Source organism: Platalea leucorodia, assembly GCF_965183815.1.
Source record: "Platalea leucorodia genome assembly, chromosome: Z".
Classification (NCBI taxonomy): Eukaryota; Metazoa; Chordata; class Aves; order Pelecaniformes; family Threskiornithidae; genus Platalea; species Platalea leucorodia.
The window spans coordinates 2,842,053-2,863,517 of record NC_138858.1 but is presented as its reverse complement, the minus strand read 5'-3'; the positions used below and the strand labels follow the sequence as shown (position 1 = coordinate 2,863,517).

At 46.1% G+C, this 21,465-nt stretch overlaps 1 protein-coding gene across 2 annotated transcripts in view; it reads left to right on the top strand.

The window, feature by feature from the left end:
- The first annotated feature begins 8,618 nt into the window (after positions 1 to 8,618).
- The window catches only part of SMAD4 (SMAD family member 4), a 29,206-nt gene continuing 16,359 nt past the window's right edge, over positions 8,619 to 21,465 (top strand). For both annotated transcript variants that reach the window (XM_082337194.1, XM_082337193.1), the window contains exons 1-4: positions 8,619 to 8,713; positions 18,285 to 18,650; positions 19,559 to 19,733; positions 20,158 to 20,187. In XM_082337194.1, the coding sequence (XP_082193320.1) occupies positions 18,402 to 18,650; positions 19,559 to 19,733; positions 20,158 to 20,187 (454 nt within the window). In that variant the 5' untranslated portion in view covers positions 8,619 to 8,713; positions 18,285 to 18,401. The remainder of the gene's footprint in view (positions 8,714 to 18,284; positions 18,651 to 19,558; positions 19,734 to 20,157; positions 20,188 to 21,465) is intronic.

The window sequence follows — 21,465 nt, the reverse complement described above, 5'->3', positions numbered from 1 at the left end:
TGTAAGTGGAAATCCTCACCCAGGCCGAGCTGGTGGGATGAAGTTAAATCCTGCAGATCATTTTTCTGTGATCTTCACGTTTTCTTCACTGAGAGTGCACTTGGCTGCAATGAAGCAACAGTCTTCAAAGAAAAAGAAAAGGGGTGTGATTTCCTAGCGTTTGACTAAACGGATCGAATTGAATCGGATGTCTTATCCCCACCCTTCAGACTCATCTTACCTGCGGTTACGGTAACTCCGAAGTGAATTACACCAACGTGAATATTTCGTCCTTCAAATATGCTTCAAATGTAGAGGACGTCTTTGATTCCTTTAAAAAAAAAAACATCGGGAAGAGTTGCAAACTTGAAAAACATGACTTCTGGAGCAGAAACTCCCTGATCTCTACGACTTCTCTCTTAAAAATGGTGTAAAGCAGGCAGAGTCTACGGATCATGCGGTGGCACGTCCTTTCGCCCCATAAATTGTTTTTCTTTTGTAAGGTAAAAATTAATGGTGGGTGCAGAGATCTTGATATCACACTCTGCTTTATGTACTGGAAAGCTGAGCAGACTCCAGCTAGTCTATGTTTCACACAGCGAAAGAATAACTTTCTTCATTGTCCTGACCCGCTCTGCTGCGTCTGCTTCCACTTTGAAACAACCGAGAATTCCTATTTCTAAGCTATTCACAGTTGTGATACGACCGTTAGGGAACAACTTCAAGGTTTTGTGGAAATTCACTGGCTACCACCTGCAAATGATAAAATCAAAGGATGGAAATAATAACGAGGGATCATCCAAAAACCTATGCAACCTGAAATGGGTGCACCCACCGCTGCAGCTCATCTCCCCGCCGTGCTGGATCACGCTGCTCCAGAACTGGGTTAGCCGTCCCAGCGGTAAATGCATTTTTGCATTCGTGTGGTTAGTTAATTGCTGTGAATTCCGGAATATCTTCAGTTCCCATTCAAATGACGGAGGGTGTGGGTAGATGTGTGAGATGAATTGATGGCGCTGGCTCCCAGCGGGGAGGGAATCTCACTCCTCCGTGCCCCATGGTCCAGCTCAGCTTTCCTGGCTAAACAACCACTGGTTCTTGCTAGCTTGCAGGAAAACGGCCTCTGGGCTAATTTTCGGCTGGGTTACCGAGTCGATTAGCGAGCTGTTTTGCTGCACGACTCGCACAAGGGCTGTGCAAAGGAGGGTGCAGAAGGGCTTGGCCAGAAACGGGGAGCTGCTTGGGACTTTTTAGCAGTAGCCAGCTGATACATTCATAGAATCATAGAATCATAAAATCGTTAAGGTTGGAAAAGACCTTTAAGATCACCGAGTCCAGCCGTTAACCCAGCACTGCCAGGTCCATCTATACCATGTCTTCGAGCACCACAGCTATCCGTTCTTTAAATACCTCCAGGGATGGGGACTCAACCCCTTCCCTGGGCAGCCTGGACCAGGGCCTGACAGCCCTTTGGGGGAAGAAGTGTTTCCTAATATCCAACCTAAACCTGCCCTGGCGCAGCTTGAGGCCGTTCCCTCTCGTCCCATCGCTTGTTCCTGGGGAGAAGAGACCGACCCCCCCGGCTCCAGCCTCCTTTCAGGCCGTTGCAGAGAGCGATGAGGGCTCCCCTCAGCCTCCTCTTCTCCAGGCTAAACAACCCCAGCTCCCTCAGCAGCTCCTCATAAGACTTGTGCTCTAGACCCTCACCAACTTCATTGCCCTGCTCTGGCCACGCTCCAGCCCCTCCATGGCCGCCTTGGGGTGCGGGGCCCAGCGCTGAGCACAGCATTCGAGGGGCGGCCTCACCAGTGCCCAGCGCAGGGGCACCATCACCTCCCTGCTCCTGCTGGCCACACTATTGCTGACACAAGCCAGGATGCCATTGGCCCTCTTGGCCACCTGGGCACCCTGCTGGCTCATGTCCAGCGACTGTCGACCAGCACCCCCAGGCCCTTTCCCGCCGGGCAGCTCCCAGCCGCTCCTCCCCACGCCTGCAGCGGTGCCTGGGGTTGTTGTGCCCCCAGGGCAGGACCCGGCCCTGAGCCTTGCTGACCCTCACCCCGTGGCCTGGGCCCATTGGTCCAGCCTGTAGGGCTGACATTGGGTCAGTCCTACCACATAGCTACATCCTTTAGGATCTAAATCCTAAATCAGAACGGGTCAATTTGGATAACAAACAGCAAGGGGAAGCGTGTATCAAATGGAAGCAGCAGGCCAGGTCCTCTTCAATGTTTGGACTTGATCTTAAAGGTCTTTTCCAACCTAAACGGTTCTATGATTCAAGTATTAGGTCTGGGGACTTTGTTGCACAGAGTTGATGTCTTAGTGCATTTTTTATGGCAATTTATTCTGTATGGACAAGCCAGGGAGGAAATACTCGTTTCATCTAAGCTGAGGAGAAAAGCTGCAAGTTGCCTGGTCTATATTGAAGGCCGGATTAGCTATATGGCTGTCATTTTTAAAAACAATTTCTTTTTGGTATGTTGGTGAAAGAGGGTGCATTTAGTGCTGGAGTTATCTGAAATGCCAATATTTTTGATTTAATATATTTTAGTATTTGTAATCAAGTTAGAGTTGTCTCTTTTTTAGCAGACCCATGTGTCTTTGCTTACCATGGTCCACTCTCCTAAGTCTGGATACTAAATTATTTCATAAATCTGACTGCTAGTGAGACTTGAATTAAATTAATGGGAACATGTGCGCCAGTAAGGACAGAAAAATTTGGACCATAAATAGTCTATTTTCTCAATGAGTTTATCTTTCCATTTGTTAATTACCAGAGAACAAAATTCCTTTGCATTAAAATATATTTGCCTGAGAGTATTTTATCTGTAGGTAAAGGACTCCGCTCTGGTCCCGTAGGGACCGGGAAGGTGTTTTAACAAGTTTTGGGTTTGTAAATGAAGATATTTTTTTTGTCCTAGCTTTGACTAACTTATTTTAAAAATTCTTCTGCTTTCCTGGAAGAGTTCCTCTAAATTTGGTTCCTTTTTTAGCTGGTGCTAGCGGAGGGACTTGATAAACTGTGAAAGAAGCTTTTTATGCTACGGGAAAGAGGAGGAGGGAGGAAATAAGACGTGAAGAGTTTTGTAATAGCAGAGATGTTCCTGCATTTTACGTGTAGCTGCTAACAGAATGGATGAGCGCTGATCAAAGGGAGCGAGGGTAAATCTTCCTTCTGCTGAGATCTGCATGAGCTTGCAAAAACGGTCGAGAAATAAGTTACCTACAGCATAAAAATGATGAGCTGCCCCGAGTGTGGTCCGGTCTGTGTCGAGGATGGAGAGCTTGAGATCGAGTCTGGGCTCTAAATCCAGCTGGGAATGGGATCCTTGATGCTCGAGGTGGTTCAGCCTTTGCTATCAACCGCTCCCCACGGCAGGACTCATCATCTGTCAATGCAGAAGAAACACGATCTTCATTTGGGAGCATTTTTATTTTTTTTTTTAAACAGACTTTTAAAATAATGTGCTCTTACTGAATTATGTTCATTTATAAGGAAAAGGATATTAATTATTTACCTCGGGTGGCTTCATTCTAGAAATCGAATTTCTGACGAGGTGATAGGACTGATCCGGGTCTCACTGAAATCGGTGGTTTGGCACATAGTCACTAGAATAACTTAATGCATTTTTTATTAATAATAAAAACATATTGATTGGGATATGAGGTAGAACAAGCTGCAGAAATTTGATCAAAGTAATATTTCGGGGAGGGGGGCGGGGACAGATGCTAAACCACAACATGTTAAATTGATCCTGCTAGTACCAGCATGTGATATTTGAAAAAATGTTTGAGTTCAAAGGAGTTCAGATGGGTGGAAAAAGTACCATTTTGTTGGACACGGTATCCCTGCAGCCTTTCAAAATCACCTGAATGACCTACAAAGGTCCTTCCCAGGACAAAGTGTTGCTGGAGCTGTTTGGGTTTGGATAAATACGAGGCAGCAGCTCAGCATCTTCCCAGTCCCTTTACAGCTCCAGGTCAGTCCTTTCCTCGTGTGCTGCGGTGGGATTCGCCGCCTGTCCCCAACAGCCAGCACGCACGGAGCTTCGTGGACACCGTGCCGCACTTGGGACACCGGAGAGCGATGGTGGCATCGGCTCAATGGCTTGTGCACCCCCGAATTCCACATTTCACCATCCGGTTCATAGAATCATAGAATCGTTAGGGTTCGAAAAGACCCTTAAGATCATCAAGTCCAACCGTTAACCCAGCACTGCCAAGCCCACCACTAAACCACGTCCCTCAGCACCACGTCTAGACGTCTTTTAAATACCTCCATGGATGGGGACTCAGCCCCTGCCCTGGGCAGCCTGGGCCAGGGCCTGACAGCCCTTTGGGGGAAGAAGTTTTTCCCCATACCCAACCCAAACCTGCCCTGGCGCAGCTTGAGGCCGTTCCCTCTCGTCCCATCGCTTGTTCCTGGGGAGCAGAGACCGACCCCCCCGGCTCCAGCCTCCTTTCAGGCCGTTGCAGAGAGCGATGAGGGCTCCCCTCAGCCTCCTCTTCTCCAGGCTGAGCCCCCCCAGCTCCCCCAGCCGCTCCTCCCCAGCCTTGTGCTCCAGCCCCTGCCCCAGCCTCGCTGCCCTGCTCTGGCCACGCTCCAGCCCCTCCATGGCCGCCTTGGGGTGCGGGGCCCAGCGCTGAGCACAGCATTCGAGGGGCGGCCTCACCAGTGCCCAGCGCAGGGGCACCATCCCCTCCCTGCTCCTGCTGGCCACACCGTTCCTGATACAAGCCAGGATGCCCTGGGCCCTCTTGGCCACCTGGGCACCCTGCTGGCTCATGTCCAGCGGCTGTCGACCAGCACCCCCAGGCCCTTTCCCGCCGGGCAGCTCCCAGCCGCTCCTCCCCACGCCTGCAGCGGTGCCTGGGGTTGCTGTGCCCCCAGGGCAGGACCCGGCCCTGAGCCTTGCTGACCCTCACCCCGTGGCCTGGGCCATCGCCCCAGCCTGGCCAGGGCCCTCTGCAGGGCCTCCTGCCCTCCAGCAGATCGACACTTCCACCCAGCTTGGTGTCACCTGCAAACTGACTGAGGGTGCCCTCCATCCCCTCATCCAGATCATCAGTGAAGATGTTGAACAGGACCGGCCCCAACACTGAGCCCTGGGGAACACCACTGGTGACCGGCCGCCAACGGGGTTTGACTCCATTCACTAGTTGGTTGAGCAGGACATCACAATGATGGCTTTAGGAACCTCAAAACAGACATATGTATAAATACAGAGAGTCATCACGACGTGCACAGTACTTTTAAGATACCAAATTCAGATCCTTTCGGATTTAATACATGTTATAGAAGTTAATTAATCGCACTACCCCATAACCCAGCTGCAGTGTCATTGCCGGGGTTTTCCTCATTGAATTTGCAGCTTGTTCACACCTGATGGTGAAATATGGTGAAAGAATTTTCCCAACAGCCTTTCATCTCCACTCTTAAACCCAAAATTTCATGTATAAAGCCAGCTGCCTGTTGAAAAGATGCTTAAAAGGCAGCGTTAGTAATAGGAGTTTGTGGCATCCCAATGGGGTGTCCTTCATGGTATGCCTTGGAAGCAAACCAGGGCTATTGGCGATGGAAGGAAATTTAACATATTATATTTAGAGTTATTATTTGTCATCATACAACCAACGGGGAATCGGAAAATTATACTGCTCGGTGCTCAGCGTTAACATTTTGCAGCTTTCATCCACGTATTTGAGCAAATCGTCTCCCTGGATGAGGGGCTGCAGCTGGTTCTGCAAGCGCAAGGGGGAAGAGACCGTGCTTACAAATTGCAAATTATTTAATGATTTATTTTTTTTTTTAATGATATACCTTGGAGAGGGAGGGGAAGCGCTGGTGCAGGCAGCTTGTGAGCGCGTGGATTTGCTGCTCTGCGCTCCACGAATCCTGCACGGGACGTGCTCCCCGTTGAACTGGAGCTCTCATCTCCCATCCCTAACGCTTCAAAAACTCTAGAAATAGCTAATTTGCAACGCACTCAGCAAATCCTGGTGTGAAGAGGCTTCAATTACATCTACCCAGGAAAAGATGACAAATATAGCAGCATTTTACATTGCTTTTTATCACTACGACCTTCTTAAGGATGTGGAAGTGACTATAAATGATTTAATAGCGTGAGCAGGAAATTTTGGTGTGGCAATATAACAGTTTTTAAAAATTGCCATCATTCTTCGTTCTTATCAGAGTAGCTGCGCTAGCACACCAGCGCCTTGCCAAACACCCCTCGTATTTAGCAAAAATATATTGCGTTTTGCAGTGGATACGGTGTTTCGTGCACCTTTCCCCTTCTATTTTGTGTTCTAGCCATGGCCCAACACCACAAAGGTAGAAAGATGTAACCTTCAATTTGAAAACAAGTTAATCTTTTCCTTTTCAGCTGAATTCCTTTGGAGAATTTGCTTTTGCTGGACGAGGTGATGAGGAATGGGAAAAGCGGTTGCGTTTGCGGGCCAGTGCATTCGTTGGGGTTGGATTTGTGGGGCTTTGCACTTTTGGAGGTTGCATTCGAGAGGCTGTGCATTTGTTCGGGTTGCATTTGCAGGGCTTTCAACTTCTGGGGGTGGCATTTGTGGGATTTTGCACTTGTGGGGGTTGCATTTGTGGGATTTTGCAATTGTGGCATTGCATTTGTGGGATTTTGCACTTGTGGGGGTTGCATTTGTGGGGTTTTGCACTTGTGGGGGTTGCATTTGTGGGATTTTGCAATTGTGGCATTGCATTTGTGGGGTTTTGCACTTGTGGGGGTTGCATTTGTGGGATTTTGCAATTGTGGGGGTTGCATTTTTGGGATTTTGCACTTGTGGGACTGTGCATCTGTCGGGGTTGCATTTGCAGGGCTTTGCAGTTCTGGGGGTTGGTATTTACAGAACTTTGCATTTCTGGGGGTTGTAATTCTGGGGGGCTGCAGTTGCAGGGCTGTGCATTTATGGGGTTGCAGTTGCGGGGCTGTGCATTTATGGGGGTTGCATTTGTGGGCTTTTGCACTTGTGGGGATTGCATTTGCAGGGCTTTTAGCTTCTGGGGGTTGCATTTGTGGGATCTTGCACTTGTGGGGGTTGCATTTGCAGGGCTTTCAACTTCTGGGGGTTGCATTTGTGGGATTTTGCACTTGTGGGGGTTGCATTTGTGGGGTTTTGCAATTGTGGGGATTGCATTTTGGGGGTTTTGCACTTGTGGGACTGTGCATCTGTCGGGGTTGCATTTGCAGGGCTTTGCACTTCTGGGGGTTGGTATTTGCAGAACGTTGCATTTCTGGGGGTTGTAATTCTGGGGCCAAACATTCCTGGGGCTGCAGTTGCAGGGCTGTGCATTTATGGGGGTTGCATTTGTGGTCCTGCATATTTGTTGGGGTTGCATTTGCAGGGCTTTTAGCTTCTGGGGGTTGCATTTGTGGGGTTTTGCACTTGTGGGGGTTGCATTTGTGGGGCTGTGCATTTGTTGGGGTTGCATTTTGGAGGTTTTGCACTTGTGGGGGTTGTAATTCCCAGGCCATACATTCGTGGGGCTGCAGTTGTGGGGCTGTGCATTTATGGGGGTTGCATTTGTGGCCCTGTGCATTTGTTGGGGTTGCATTTGCAGGGCTTTCAGCTTCTGGGGGTTGCATTTGTGGGATTTTGCACTTGTGGGGGTTGCACTGGGGGGCTGTGCATTTGTTGGGATTGCATTTGCAGGGCTTTCAGCTTCTTGGGGTTGCATTTGTGGGATTTTGCACTTGTGGGGTTGCACTTGTGGGACTGTGCATCTGTCGGGGTTGCATTTGCAGGGCTTTCCACTTCTGGGGGGGGTGTATTTGCAGCACTTTGCACTTACGGGGGTTGTAATCCTGGGGCCATACATTTATGGGGTTGCAGTTGCGGGGCTGTGCATTTATGGGGGTTGCATTTGTGGGATTTTGCACTTGTGGGGGTTGCATTTGCAGGGCTTTCAGGTTCTGGGGGGTGCATTTGTGGGGTTTTGCACTTCTGAGGGTTGCATTTATGTGGCTTTGCATTTATGGGGATCGCATTTTCGCGTTTTTGCACTTGCAGGGCTTGCGTTTGCAGCCCCGTGCATTTGTTGGGGTTGCATTTTTGCAGCTCGGCCTTTTCTGGGGGGCTGTGCTTGCCATCCTAGCAGCGCTACCTGCCCCGCCGGGCGCGCCGCCGCCGGACGCCAACCACACAAATAAACCCCCGAACGCTCCCGCCCGCCCGCTCCGCTCTCCGCCTGCCGGCGGCGCGACAACCGCGGGGCGGCGGGCGCGCAGGCGCGGTGGCGGCGGGTGGCGGCGCGGGGGCGCTCGGCGGCGGCGGCGGCCGGGGGGGGGTGGTGTTACCCGGATGTCGCGCATGCGCGGTGGCGGCTGGACGTGTCGGCGGCGGCCGCGGAGCGCGAGCGGCCGGAGCCGCGGCAACAACAACAACAACAACAACAACAACAAGAAGGAGGCGGCGGCGGTGGCGGCGACGGCGGTCGCGGGGCGGCCGGTTCCCCCCCTCCCCTGCGCCGCGGGCCTGTGAGCGCCGCCCCGCCGGCCCGGCCCGGCCGCAGCCCGGGGAGGGGAGGGCGGGGGGGCGGAGGCCTGGCCCGCTCCGCCGCACCGGGGCCGGCTGAGGCTGAGGGGAGGCTCCCCCGCCCCCCCCCCCGTCCTCCTCCTCCTCCCGCCGCCGCCGCCGCCGCCGCCCCTCGCCACAGCCGCAGGCCGCGCCCCGGAGAGCGGCCGCTCCGCCGCCGCCCGCGGCCCAGGTAACATCCGCTCTCGGCTCCCGCCCGCCCGCCGAGGCCGCCCGCAGCGCGTCCCCTCCTCCCCGCCGCCTCCCCCGGGCCGCGCCGGCCGCCGCTCCGGGGAACCGGGGCAGCGGCCCCCCCCCTCACCCCGGGGGCTTCTCCGCTGGGTTCCCCGCCTCCCTCCCCGCTTTCCCCCAGCGAGAAAAAAATACGATCCCCCCCCCCCCCCCGCCCCCAAACTTTTAGTGTTATTATTTTTAAATCTCGGTGCCCTCTGGTAAAGGCTCTCCAGCCGGCCTGTCCCCGGTTAAACTTTCCTCCCCTGCCCTCCGTGCAGCCCGCTCTCTTCGTGCTCTCTCCCGCACGCTGGAAAATGCCCTGGATGGTTTTGCCTGAGCCGCTTCGCCTTTAGTTCTTCAAAATCTGCCATCTTATTTGCAATAACAGAGAACGGTGCTTTCAGCCGGTTTTCAGACAGCGCCGGGCTGCTCGGCAGAAGGGGCGTTAATTAAAGATTATTCCATCTTTACTCTTTTTTTTCCTTCCCATCCCCGTTTCTGGGGGTGTTGGGTTTTTGGGGAGGTTTGTGACTTGCCGCAGAGTTGAGTCGTATAGGTTTTACCACGGGAGGCTGGTTAATTTACGGGGTAATCTGGTTGTGGGTTAGGTGTGTTATTACTTGGAACCCAAATTGTACTACTGCAAACCAAGTGTTGTCAAACACATACGGTCGGAGCAGGATCGTGGTGGCTTTTACCACCACTTCTCAAATTTATCTTGGTTACGAATGGTGTGCCGCTGTCAACAGGCAAGAGCGATTTCAGACGCTGTGACAGCTGTCATCTTTTAAATCGTAAGACTCTTGTCCTGTTACTTCGTTCAGTAACGTAGGTAATTCCTACAGCTAGACTGCCCTATAAAACAAAACGTATTTTCGTACTCCCCAACGTCATGATAAGTAGGCAACTTGTCCTTCTGGCCCTCCTCTTATCTTGGCCGGATTGCTACTGGAAGGAGTTTCTTCTCGCTTTGCATTCATGAACCTCTTTTGATTTGCTTGTTGCATAAGCATGTGTGTTTAATATTGATATAGAAACTTCATTTCAAAGAGCTGCAGCCTAAAGAGAAGCAGTAAGTGTCTCAAACTGATTAGAATTCCTTTTTTAAGTAGATGGCTCTTTACATAATGCATTCAAGCGCAGCTAACACAATGGGGATGCGAGTTTTGAGAGGTATCAACAGATTTAGTGGAGAACAAAGGTGCTGAGAGCAGATCGGTTGATCCCGGTGAGGAGCAGCCTTCGCCGTGCTGTTGTTAAGGTCCCGCTGGAATTTTAGGACTCTGTTTTCCTATGTTGTTAACCTTGTGAAAAACTCTACTTTTGGTTGGGGCTGGAATTTTCCATGCTTGCTTTGCCCAGAGGTGATTTTTTTTTTTTTTTTTTTTGAAGCTCGAACAAATGCAGAGAACATTATCCCTGTGCAGATTACAATAAAGAACAGATGTTATCTAATACACCTATTGCTAGGGTATCGAAACGTTATGTACAAGTGAAAAATCACACCGCTTCTGCCCGAGCAAGGTTTGACTCTTACTGCTTGGCGTAGCCGCAATTGTTTCCTCTGTTTGTGAGGTTTTGACAAATTGCTATTTGTCCTCGTCGAAAGAAGCCTTCTGCGAGAAGGTGGGTCTTGCAGGGTGCTCTGAGGAGGAGTTCAGTTCAGGTTCGCTCTGTCGTCCTACGGCAAGGACTTCCACCGCCTGCCGCCTTCTGAGCCTGGCCTCTCCTGCCGTTCCCAGGTTTCCGTCCCCTCCTTACCCGCGGGCGCTAGGATGAGGAGGGGATGACCTCTTGCTCGGTGGGACGCCACGGGTGCCCTCTCGGAGGTGAGGTAGTGCCAGTCTCGCTGCCGTGTCGCAGGAGTAGATCCAGTTGTACAGGAGTTTACTGCCCTTCCCGCTCTCGTGGCGTAACGTGCAGTGGTCTTCCTTCTCTGACCATACAGAAGCCTGTATTGAAAAGAGGAATTATTTTTCAGCTGTATACATTCTCAAAAATAAAAAGTAGAGAGAGGGAAGGGGAACCAAAATGACAATTGCAACTTTCTAGGATGTAAAACGTGTGCCTGTGTAGTCACATCAGCATAGGAGCGCTACCTTTTTCATCGTGTCCTGCCCCCCACGCGTACAACGACAAGGATTTGGATGTGTTTTTTACTGTTGTATTAGTTTCTCGAATGAGATTCAAAAAACCTGGGACCTTGTGCAGCAGAAACGTTTGCTCCATTTACAGGATCAGTCTGTTGCATTTGTAAAGTGCTTTCGAAAGCAGTCGGAGTGCACAGGTGGAAGCCGAGAGGAGGAAAGATGCTGAGAGCTGCAGTTGGGCAGCTACGTCGCATCGGTTTCTTCCACAAAGAAATGGCTGCTCATGCTTTTTAACCGTGAATTTCTGTTAAGATGAAAGAGTTGCCACTCCGAGTTGTCTTAAAACTCTTCTCCGGTTCCTTTTATGCTGTCATGTGTCTTAAATTTTTGTAGCTACTGACAGTGAGATGAGCAGAATTGATACTGATGATTCAGATACACGCACAAAAATAGTGTTCTGGGGAATGTTAGCTCTTACTGTACAGAACCGTGCGAGCGCAGTACCTTCTCAGTACTCTTTCTCTTGCTCTCTAATGCTAATTGTTCTTATGCCTACAAACATTTTGTTCCTGTTCACCCTTTGGGCAAGTAGATAATAGTCTAATGTGCTGGAAAGTATCTGCAGTTTAATCACTTATTCATATCTTCATCAAATCACGAGCTGCCTTTTGTTTTATCGGTTTATGGATTTTCCTTTATCATGTTTATCATCAAACTTCTACCACTGCATTATTAAACAGCAGAACTCTGTCGTAATGTTTTGGTGGTTAAAAGCAATCAAACGTATATGCTGCTTTTCGGACATCTTTGTGTTCGTCTAATTTTGGAGGCAACAGCTTATGCAAGAGCCATTCTTGTCCTTTATTCGTGTGAAATGTTCTAGCAAGATGTCAATTTGTACGCTATTCTAATTAGCCAGTTCGTTAGCGTTGCGTTACTGCCTGATACCAGAACGCTGGAAATCTGTGACTGGGATGGCCGTTACTGGTAAACCGCGCTCCCACAGCATCAGTGGCAGCTTCAAGCAAACAATTCTTATTTTTTCTTAGCTATATTTTTCCAAAGATTACCTTCATATTTGCAACTTGGAAATAGGTTTTTGGTCATTAAGGTATTTTTTAGATTAATTCATTCCCCTTTTCCCCCCAGTATATGACTCCCCAGCATTGCAGGCTGTACATCTTTCCCTTTGATATCATACAGTGCCATAGGCCTTGATCGGGCTGTGATTTTTCTTTGCTACTGCAATATACCTGTTTTTATTTTCTTGGAAAATAAATTTTCTTTATTTTCTCCTTGGAAGCTCAGAGGGTATGAGCTTTTTCTCTTTTTTTTTTTTTTTTTTGTTTTTTGAAGACCATCGTAGTAATATTCACTTAAGTCATGGCTCATCTCAAAGGATATTCTGCCGGCAAATTTTCTGACTTGCTTAGGCCGTTGTACAATATCTTACAATGGATAACGGCCAAGTTCTCTTTCGATTCACAGCGTAGGTAGAAATGCTCTGTTGTACCTGGTGAATGCCACTGGACACGCTTACTTGCCTTATGTTATCATCTTTAGCATCCCTTTGCACGTTTGTAACACCAGCCCTTATACGGATATACCAGTACTAAACATTCTCAGGCTTGTATATTTGCGTGCATCATAGGACATTTTTGCATAACTGCTGCTAAAAATCTCTGTTTGTATTATTTAGAATAGAATAGTTCAGTTGGAAGGGACCTACAGCGATCATCTACTGATGATCGTTTGAAACGCTCGAAGGTGACACAGGACTGTTGTCTGATCAGTTTGTACAAAAAGGTGGCAAATCTCTCTCCGCCTTGCTGTTTAAAGGCTTCCTGAGCCCTGAATGTGTCATCTGATGCTTAGCACATGTAAAATCTTTTTTTTTTTCTTTGATTTTAACTTTGCAGACTGGTTGGATTTCCATCACAACTCTTTATTTCAGGCTTCTCGTGCATGCGGTTGCAAATCCATCTTGCGTTCTTCATTCGCTTCAGCGTATGCTGCACGTCCCCCTGCCTCCCCCGTTTGGCATGTTTATCAGCCTTCCCCACCAGCATCTCTGGACCTTCAGCACCCTGTCCATGCCTGGAACCTCTCTTCTGACCTGATCTGCAAGACCGCTTCCCTTTCTCCATCAAAAGCTTTTCAAAGGGCCATTGCTGCCCTGACACCTGCAGGAACTATTTTTCCAGTTGTGCCAAGGCTGTTCTATATTTTAACATTTTTCTTTAAATACAGCACTTCACAATTCTTAGCATCTTAGTTTTTAAAACAAAGTGTTACTGATCACTCCTAATCGCACTACTTCTGGTGTAATTTCTCCTGCAAACAGTGAAGTCTCCAAGAGTCTCAAGTTGGCTCTTGTTTGGAAAATACCTAGTTTGTTGTATAAACCTAACAAAATATCTGCTAAGAAAGTGGCACGGAGGGGGTTTTGGCCTTTTGTCCATCTCTTAAAGTAATTATCCAGCGGCATTTGGACCGTCACATTTTTAGACTGAGTTTCTTGGTGAATTTGATCCCTCCGCAGCTGCGATTGGCTTAAACCCTACTGTAAATGAATAGGGCCGTGTATCATATCAGCGTCGGGCCTGGATTAACCGTCTTGCCCAAGCTGTTGGATTGCTGATTGCCTGGATCATATTCCTGTGGGTTATGTCCCTGACTTCCAGCTCCATCCATAACCGCCTGGTTTGTCTGTGTAAGCGTATTATTTCCTTTTCTTGTTTGGGGTTGATCGTTCTCCCCAAATTGCAAAGTGTGGCTTTTGTGGGAGGAGAGGGGGAAGACAAGTGACTTGTGAGCGTAACAAGTATTCATTTAAGGTTGTTCTTAATACGTAGAAAAGAACGTGAGATCTTTTTAAGAGATTTGGATTGGTAACTAACTTCTCAGCAAATTTCAACCGCGTTAGAGAATTGGAAATGGGAATTGTTTGGAGGCAGGGATTTTTCAGAGGAGTTTCAAAATGCGCTTGGCTGGATGGCTAGGGCACGTTGACGGGGGTTTAGGTGAAGTCTTGGTATTTTTTTAAGCAGCCTCTGCCCTTACGTCTCAGTTGGGCTTCTGTATGACCGTAGCGATACCTCTGTAAAAGCCGAGGAAATCAAGTCCGTGTGTTTTTTCTAACCGTGGAAAGCAGAAAAACTTTTTTCTCTTTCTAAAACCCTCGTACCTTCTTCAGACCGCGCGTGTGCGTCTGCCTCCGTCTGTGTGCGTCTGCGTGCTTTTTTTGATGAAGAATTGCAAACTGCAGCGTACCTCAGCAACTCTCGGGCCTCGTGTGAGGCCTTCCAAATGATCGTATCTCTTAAATCCCTCGTATGCTGCCTGAAGAGTTGCTGCAAATATTTGGAAGTCGTGGCTCACGCGGTTTTTGTTACCCTTGGTTTTTGGCATGGAAAACCACTTGTTCTTAAGCAGTCTTGGCTTATATTATCTTGCTGGTGCAGCTGAAGAGATACTGGCAAACAAGGTGGAAGAGTAATTTTCTGTTCTATAAATGCATGGATTATCCCTTTGGGTGAGAGATCATCTGCTTTTTGTACTTTGCTCGGTTTTGTCTAGTTGATCCGGAGTGCCGTGCCTTCCACAAACCGGGAATGCGCTCCTGGAGCTCTGAGCCAGCACTGGGTTTTCAAAGCTTTTGGAGAAGATGCCGAACATTAAACCTGGTCTCTGTTTTCTAGTCACGCTAGTAAAATGATTGCTGTTTTGAGAGAGAGTGTAGCAGTTGACCTGAGAACGGCGGAATAGCTTGAGTCAGTACGGTGCTTATTTTGCTTTCCTGCCCATAAGATAAATGTAAGTGCAGTGAGGGCACTGGTGTGAGAGCTCAGTAATGTTACTTCCACGTAGATAAGTCAATAATTTGATTTTTGTTATATGAGGTAGCATACTATTCTAGGTGCCTATGTTTTCAGAATCTATTTATATCGTTCAGGTAACCGTTTCTGGCAGAATTATCCACAGACATGAAAACGAGGCATGTGGCACCAGCGTTGCATTTTTAATTTTAGACAGCTGCTTCATGTTTTGAATTTCATCGCACAGGCTAAAAAGATACATCACCCTTCAGCCAGGCAGCCGCGGGGAAGTAGGATGTGCGGAAGAATGATGGTATTTGTTCAAGCCTGCATCAGTCTTGGAGGAAGAGTTTCAGTTAATGGTTACTTATCAGTTCTCTGAGATAGTAGCCTGTTTGCTACAGGTCATCAAGGGTGTTTTTAATTACCTGGCAATCTTCGCTTCTTCTGTCTGTCAGATTTATCTCCTCTTCCGAGGATCTTATTCTTGTTACAATACTTAGACTATCGCAGAACGCTAGTCGTTCGCTTGTTTTGTAACATCCCTGTTAATACTTAGCTGTTGAAAAAAATCACTTTCTATATCATGATGAGGTGCTTCTCTATGACTTTGTAACTTGTTAGCATTTACGTTAGCTTGTCCCATTTTTTCTTTTTCTTCTGCGTTCTGCTCGCATCACACGATAGCAAAAGGGAGAGAAATACCGTGTAGTTCCTCGGTAGGCGAAGCCGAGAGCTTCAGTGCAAGCGCTGTCTCCTGCTGCTGCTTTTCTCGTGTTCCCTCTCTCTCCCTTTTCCCCCAAAGCGCTCTCTCTGTTGCCATGAAATTCCTGGCTAGAGGGAAGTAAGAAGATGCTCAACACATTTGGCCCTACCTATTCCGCCGTAAATCCAAGCTCGAGCCGTAGTGTGGGATCACCTCCTTGGGCGGGGGGGCGTGCTAAGGAACGAATTTCAAGTTTCATGCTCGCATCAAACAAACGTTAAATCACACAAGCGTACCGTTGTTTTGCAGAACATCTCGCACTCCGTGTCTGAGGGCATGCTGGAACCTTATCTTCAAAGGCTATCTTCTAAAAATATAACGCATTAAGATTGCGTTTTGCTTTTATTTGCACACATGAAAGTAATATAGTAAGAAGGTGTTAAGGCACCTCTTGAATGTGTGACTCAAAGATAGGCTTGTAGAGCTATTTTGTGAGAAACTAAATTTGTGGAACGTAAAAACTTGGCTTGCCTGCAAAATATACTAACGCTTCTGGTGCTTCAGAAGAAATATGTCACGGCATTTCTCTATATGTGCCAGGTTGATAGCCACTGACCTCACCCCCTTTTTCCGGGGATCGAAATGGCACAATTAAATACAGGATTTCTGTAGAGGGGACTTCTAAGGGAAGGCTCCCGAATTACCGTGCGATTACGCGCCGGCAGTGTGTAACAGTATTCAAAATCCTAAACAAGTGGCCCGGCTTTCAAAAGTGCTGAACAGTCAGAAGCTCCTATTGAGCGCAGTGGCAGCTGAGGGGTGACTCAACATTTCTGAAGATCATTCCACTTAAAGAAGGATTTATTTGCTCGATCCTAGTCTTCTGAAAGTCAGCAAGCAAAATTCTCATTCATAGTTTTAGGGGCGTAGAAGATAGAGCTGCCTGTCTAATTTTAAGCGTCTCTTTATTTAAAGCTCTTTTGGCTAATAGCTTTATCTAGTCACTTATTTATGATTACTTATGCATATCTATCTGGGATGCTGTTTTATATTTAAGGAAAATGATGTGCTATTCTGTTTTAGCTGGCAAGCTTTTATGGATTTATGCGAGTGCGGGTTGCCATGGAGAATGACTGGCAGGTTAAGCTCGACTTTTAAAAGAGGCTTATTGAGTTGAAGCGCAAAAAAACCCTAGCCTTGAAGGAGAAACTTTAATAGCTAGGTAAAATGATCTTATTCAAACTTCTAGGTAATTGTTTTCCTTTGGGAGAAATTAGGTCCAGAAGCATCCTTACAAAAGAAGAAAACTACTGAAAATGGAGGGGGCTGGGGGGAAAAGGATTTGTGATGTGTTTTTTTCCAAGCATACCAAACCGTGCTGTATTCAAGTTGAAATTGGAGAAAATATTAAATAGGGAAGACCTTGTTTCCTTTTATAATTGTGCTGGATTTGTGTTACAATATTCCTTTTACAAGAAGGGAAGGCATGCATTCACACTGTAATTTGTGTGATGCGTTAACCTTCTAAATTAACGTCCCACTCTTATTTTTGTGCAACGCATTTGTTTCCAATAAATAGCTGCCACTACCGTACCCCTAATAACCTGGAAAATTCCAGTGCAGTAACAGGTCTTTGACTCCATGTGTTCCTCAGATAACACGAACAAACTTTTTCCTTAACTATTGCAATCCAATATCTTTTTATTTACATTGCTGAGAACAACATGCTAGTTTCAGAAGGGCTTATATTTTAAATTTACTCAGAACACGTAAATGTCGTCAAATGACTTACGCATGTTTGCTGCCGGTGTCTGAAGAAAGTCAGACCACGTAGTTGGTAGAACGGCGTTAGTGGATGACTACCTGAAGTCAGAGGTGCTTGAAGAACCAGAGCAGCTTTTTGACCACATTAGACTCCTTTTCTGTAAGTGCACAAAACCTGCTGTCCTACGTTTCTGGATAAAGCAAGATAAAGTGCAGTAATGAGCTCTTTCAGAATTGAGAAAATCAGGCCAGCTCTTCTGCTAATTTGGGAATTAAAGGAACCTTCGAAAAGATGAGGTCTGCTGGCTTAGAGAAGAATGACCTCATGACCAGAAACCACCGCAGGTTCTTAACAAAGAGAGTTTAAAGGGCGAATGTGTGAGGACGGACTTACTCCTTGTCTTATATTTAGTGTAATTAAGGCAGTTCTGCTTGAGACAATTTAGAAGTGCTTTTTTAGTGACTTCGGTTGATCTGTCTTGGTCCAGAAGAAGCTGGATCCAAACAAGTAAAGACAAATGTGCCAGTTGGGATTTTCTTATCTAAAGATACGCACAATACTAATTTACATAAATGCATATTAAGCTAATGGCCAGATACAATTTTTGCCTTTGTGATCAGCAAAGAGAAATAAGAGTTAGTCTGAGGTCAGAACATAGCGGAACTATTTGAACAGGATTATTAAAAAAAGATGACAGATGATTCTGGTGTGCATTCGTGCTTCTTCACTATTCAAATTTTGTTTCAGTCGATGCCCCTTGATTCCCAGTCAGTATTTTCACTTGGTTTCATCCTACCAGTATAAACCATAGGAAATCATTGTCACTGTTCTCCTTTTCCTGATTCAGAGCCTGTTCATCTAATAATCCCTGCCTTTCTATATGTACATACTATGTGTACATGTATATAAACTATAATCTTTATTTAAATATTGTTACTAGGGGAAAAAGGAAATCTTATCTCTCCAACTGTGCAAGCAGTGTCTTAAGCATGTTTTAGCTATCATGGGACAAGCAATGCAGTTTTTTCATGTGCTTTTAATATCCTGCACTTAGCTTGAAAATAAAAGAAGCAAAAAGCCACAGACTTCCTTAGAAACATGATCTGCAATTTGTTAAAAACAATTCTAATGTAGATATTTTTTCCTCCTAGGTTTTACCAAGAGACAGTACATCTAACACTTAACTTGGATCATCTCTTGTTCATCAGCTTGAAAATCATAACAGCCCCCAAAACTGACATTTGATCTGAAAGAAAAAGCTGTGACAAATGGACAATATGTCTATTACTAACACGCCAACAAGTAATGATGCTTGTCTGAGCATTGTTCACAGCTTGATGTGCCATCGACAAGGTGGAGAGAGTGAAACTTTTGCAAAACGCGCAATTGAAAGTTTAGTTAAAAAGCTAAAGGAGAAAAAAGATGAATTGGATTCTTTGATTACAGCTATAACCACAAATGGAGCTCATCCTAGCAAGTGTGTTACAATACAGAGAACGCTGGATGGGAGGCTTCAGGTTAGTACAAGTGAAAATCAGATGTTTTCCTCCTAGTGAAGCTGGAGCAAAAGTGAGTGACGCAGGATCCTAGAGTGTTGAGGAAGAGTAGCTCTTCTCTTGCGTCCCCCCTCGCCCCCATTTGTAGGCATGTTTTGTGGCTGGAGCTCTGGACTGCTGCAGTAGTTGATTTTTTTTCAAAAGGAGCAGAAGGCGTTGGATCAGCCGTTCTAAACGAGGGTGTGTGTGGCAGTAAAAAGCAGGGTCACGTAACAAAATCGGCTGTTTATCCTGGTATTTTCACTACAAGCTTCTGTTAGCTCTGTGTTGGTCAGCAGTGTGAAGAAAGACCTATGATCCCTTGCTAAGGTACTCCAAGGAGTCTGCACTGAGGATTTACGTTAGCCTTATATCGTCAGTACTCAGTACCTGTATAGCTTGGGTTGCGATTTCCTTGTTCCAGGACAGATGTCATGTTTGCTGGCTAGCTTTCTGTCTACCCTAGAAGCATTTTTTTTTGTTTTTTGGTTTTTTTCAGTATAATGGATTGGCATTCTTCTACTTGTAAATTCCTTATAGTGTAGCTTAGTGCCTCGTTCCTCTTCTTCTGGGGCAAAGCTCCTTCATCATCCATGGTGGGGAAGGTGACCATACATACTACATTAAGCACAAATTCTGCTTCTGCCATTTTGTATCCAGTATTTTTTCTTAAGAATCACAGTGTTGACTTAACCGTAGCAAAAACCCTGATAGAAATTTATTTCTGTTGAGTACAGAACGTGGGTAAACTGTACACCACCTTTTTTTTTCATATTTTGATGATGGAGAGAGGTTGTCTTGTTGTTTGTCCTCTTCCAGCTTTGCTCCTCACTAAGTAAAGTGAAATGTCTTGCTACTTTCCCAATCAACTTTTGTGTCTAACTTTTTAGGTGGCTGGTCGCAAGGGATTCCCTCATGTGATTTACGCTCGTCTTTGGAGGTGGCCTGATCTTCATAAAAATGAACTCAAGCATGTTAAATATTGTCAGTATGCTTTTGACTTAAAATGTGACAGTGTCTGTGTAAATCCTTACCATTATGAGCGTGTAGTATCGCCTGGCATCGGTAAGTAGACTCTTGATTTAAAGTGGAACAGTGGGAATAAAATGTAAACTGTTTTCCTTTTGAGGGTAGAAAATGCAGGCCTAAATTAGAAACATTAACTTTTAATGATCTAATTATAAATGACTCTCGTGTGCCTTTGTCCGTCGTCTTAACGGAATTTTTCTTTTACCTTTATTCCAAATCTGAAAGAACAGTTTGTGGCTTTTGTTTAAGCCTTTCTGTTGGCTTTGCGCACGGTTCTTACCGTTAACGTCCATCCTAGGAATAACTTAGCGTTGAGACTTGCGTTGTGGTGGAGGGGGTATAATACGTAGAGTCTGTAGTACTAATTTGTAAAGGCTTGTAAACTTAATGTTCAAACGCTGTCGAAGATCTCTGTGTATATAATCCTCCCCGCCCCCTTTTCTTTTTCTTCTTTTTAAAGATCTCTCAGGACTGACACTACAGAGTTCTGGTAAGTAGCTCTGTTTACTGTTGCATTTCTACGGGCACGAACTGTGTTAAACTCTTCAGCGTGTACGCGGTTTTTTCCTGTGTATCTCCTTGGGAGGGAACGTAGAGAGCAGATGGGAAGGCATTTGTCTCTCTGGTTTTGGAAAACCAGCTAAGTAGCATATGAGAGGCAAGTATTGATCAATTCTTTAAATTGAGGCTTCAGCTCAGCTTGTAGGTATGTTCTGTTTTCATCGCCTGCAAGTTATAAACCCCAACAGAAGAGAAAAACAGAAACCTCACTGTTGAAGGCTGCTGATTAAAACAACAAACCACCCAAAAACGTGTCCGCCTGTATGAAATACTAATTAATTGAACTGAGAATAATAGATGCTTACGATTAATACGTAGTTTAGCAAGAAAATAATAGAAATTCTGTAATTAATATGCAATTGAATGAAGCAATCTAATATTCTTGCTCTCCCTGAAACTTGAGAGAAATTGGACATTAAATGTCCAATGGACGTTACTCAGAAATCTGAGATTGTGCAGCTGGTAACTGCTTTATTTCAAAACAGATTTTTTTTTTTTTTTTTTCCTTCCAGAAGAAATTCCTAGAGAAGGAAATTTGGGTAATCCAATGTTTTTAGCACATTATTAGAAGTATTCAAGTAAAAAGGACTTAAAAAAAACCCCAAGCGACCCGACAAACTGTGAACTTCACAAGCTTTAACTTGGGTGCTCCTCTCTGCTAATTTGCGTTGTTACCCCTGTCTTCTGAAAAATGATCTTTTTGTACAGAATCAAAGCTTACTAGCCAGCAGTTAAAGACACAATAAGTGTTTCCTTGTCCCGCTACTGTTTTTGCAGCAGGAAACAGAAAATTGCCGTTAGATTTTAACATATTTAAGGCTGCTTTAAAAATGAGCATGGGAGCTAATGCAGCCTAAGGGTTTTACTTGAGCGTGCTCAGTAGGATATATAGAAATAAATTCTTGTAGAGGCGATGGTAGTAATTTCCTTACGCCGTATGTAGAATATTCTGAATTAGGGACTACAGTGTTAAATATAGAGTAGCGTTCTGTTGTCTTTGAATGCGAATTTCATGTTTCTAGTCAATTTGGATGGGAGTTGCTTAAAATTACTTGAGGGATGCATGAAGTTTTTTTTTACGTGCTGCGTTCGTGAATTACATTTTTCATAGGACCTTTATGTGTACTTGTATGCTAGGAATTGGTTTGTTAGCTACTGCGTTAACATATATTTAGGTGCTTGACAAAAAGCATGCTTTTCCATTTTA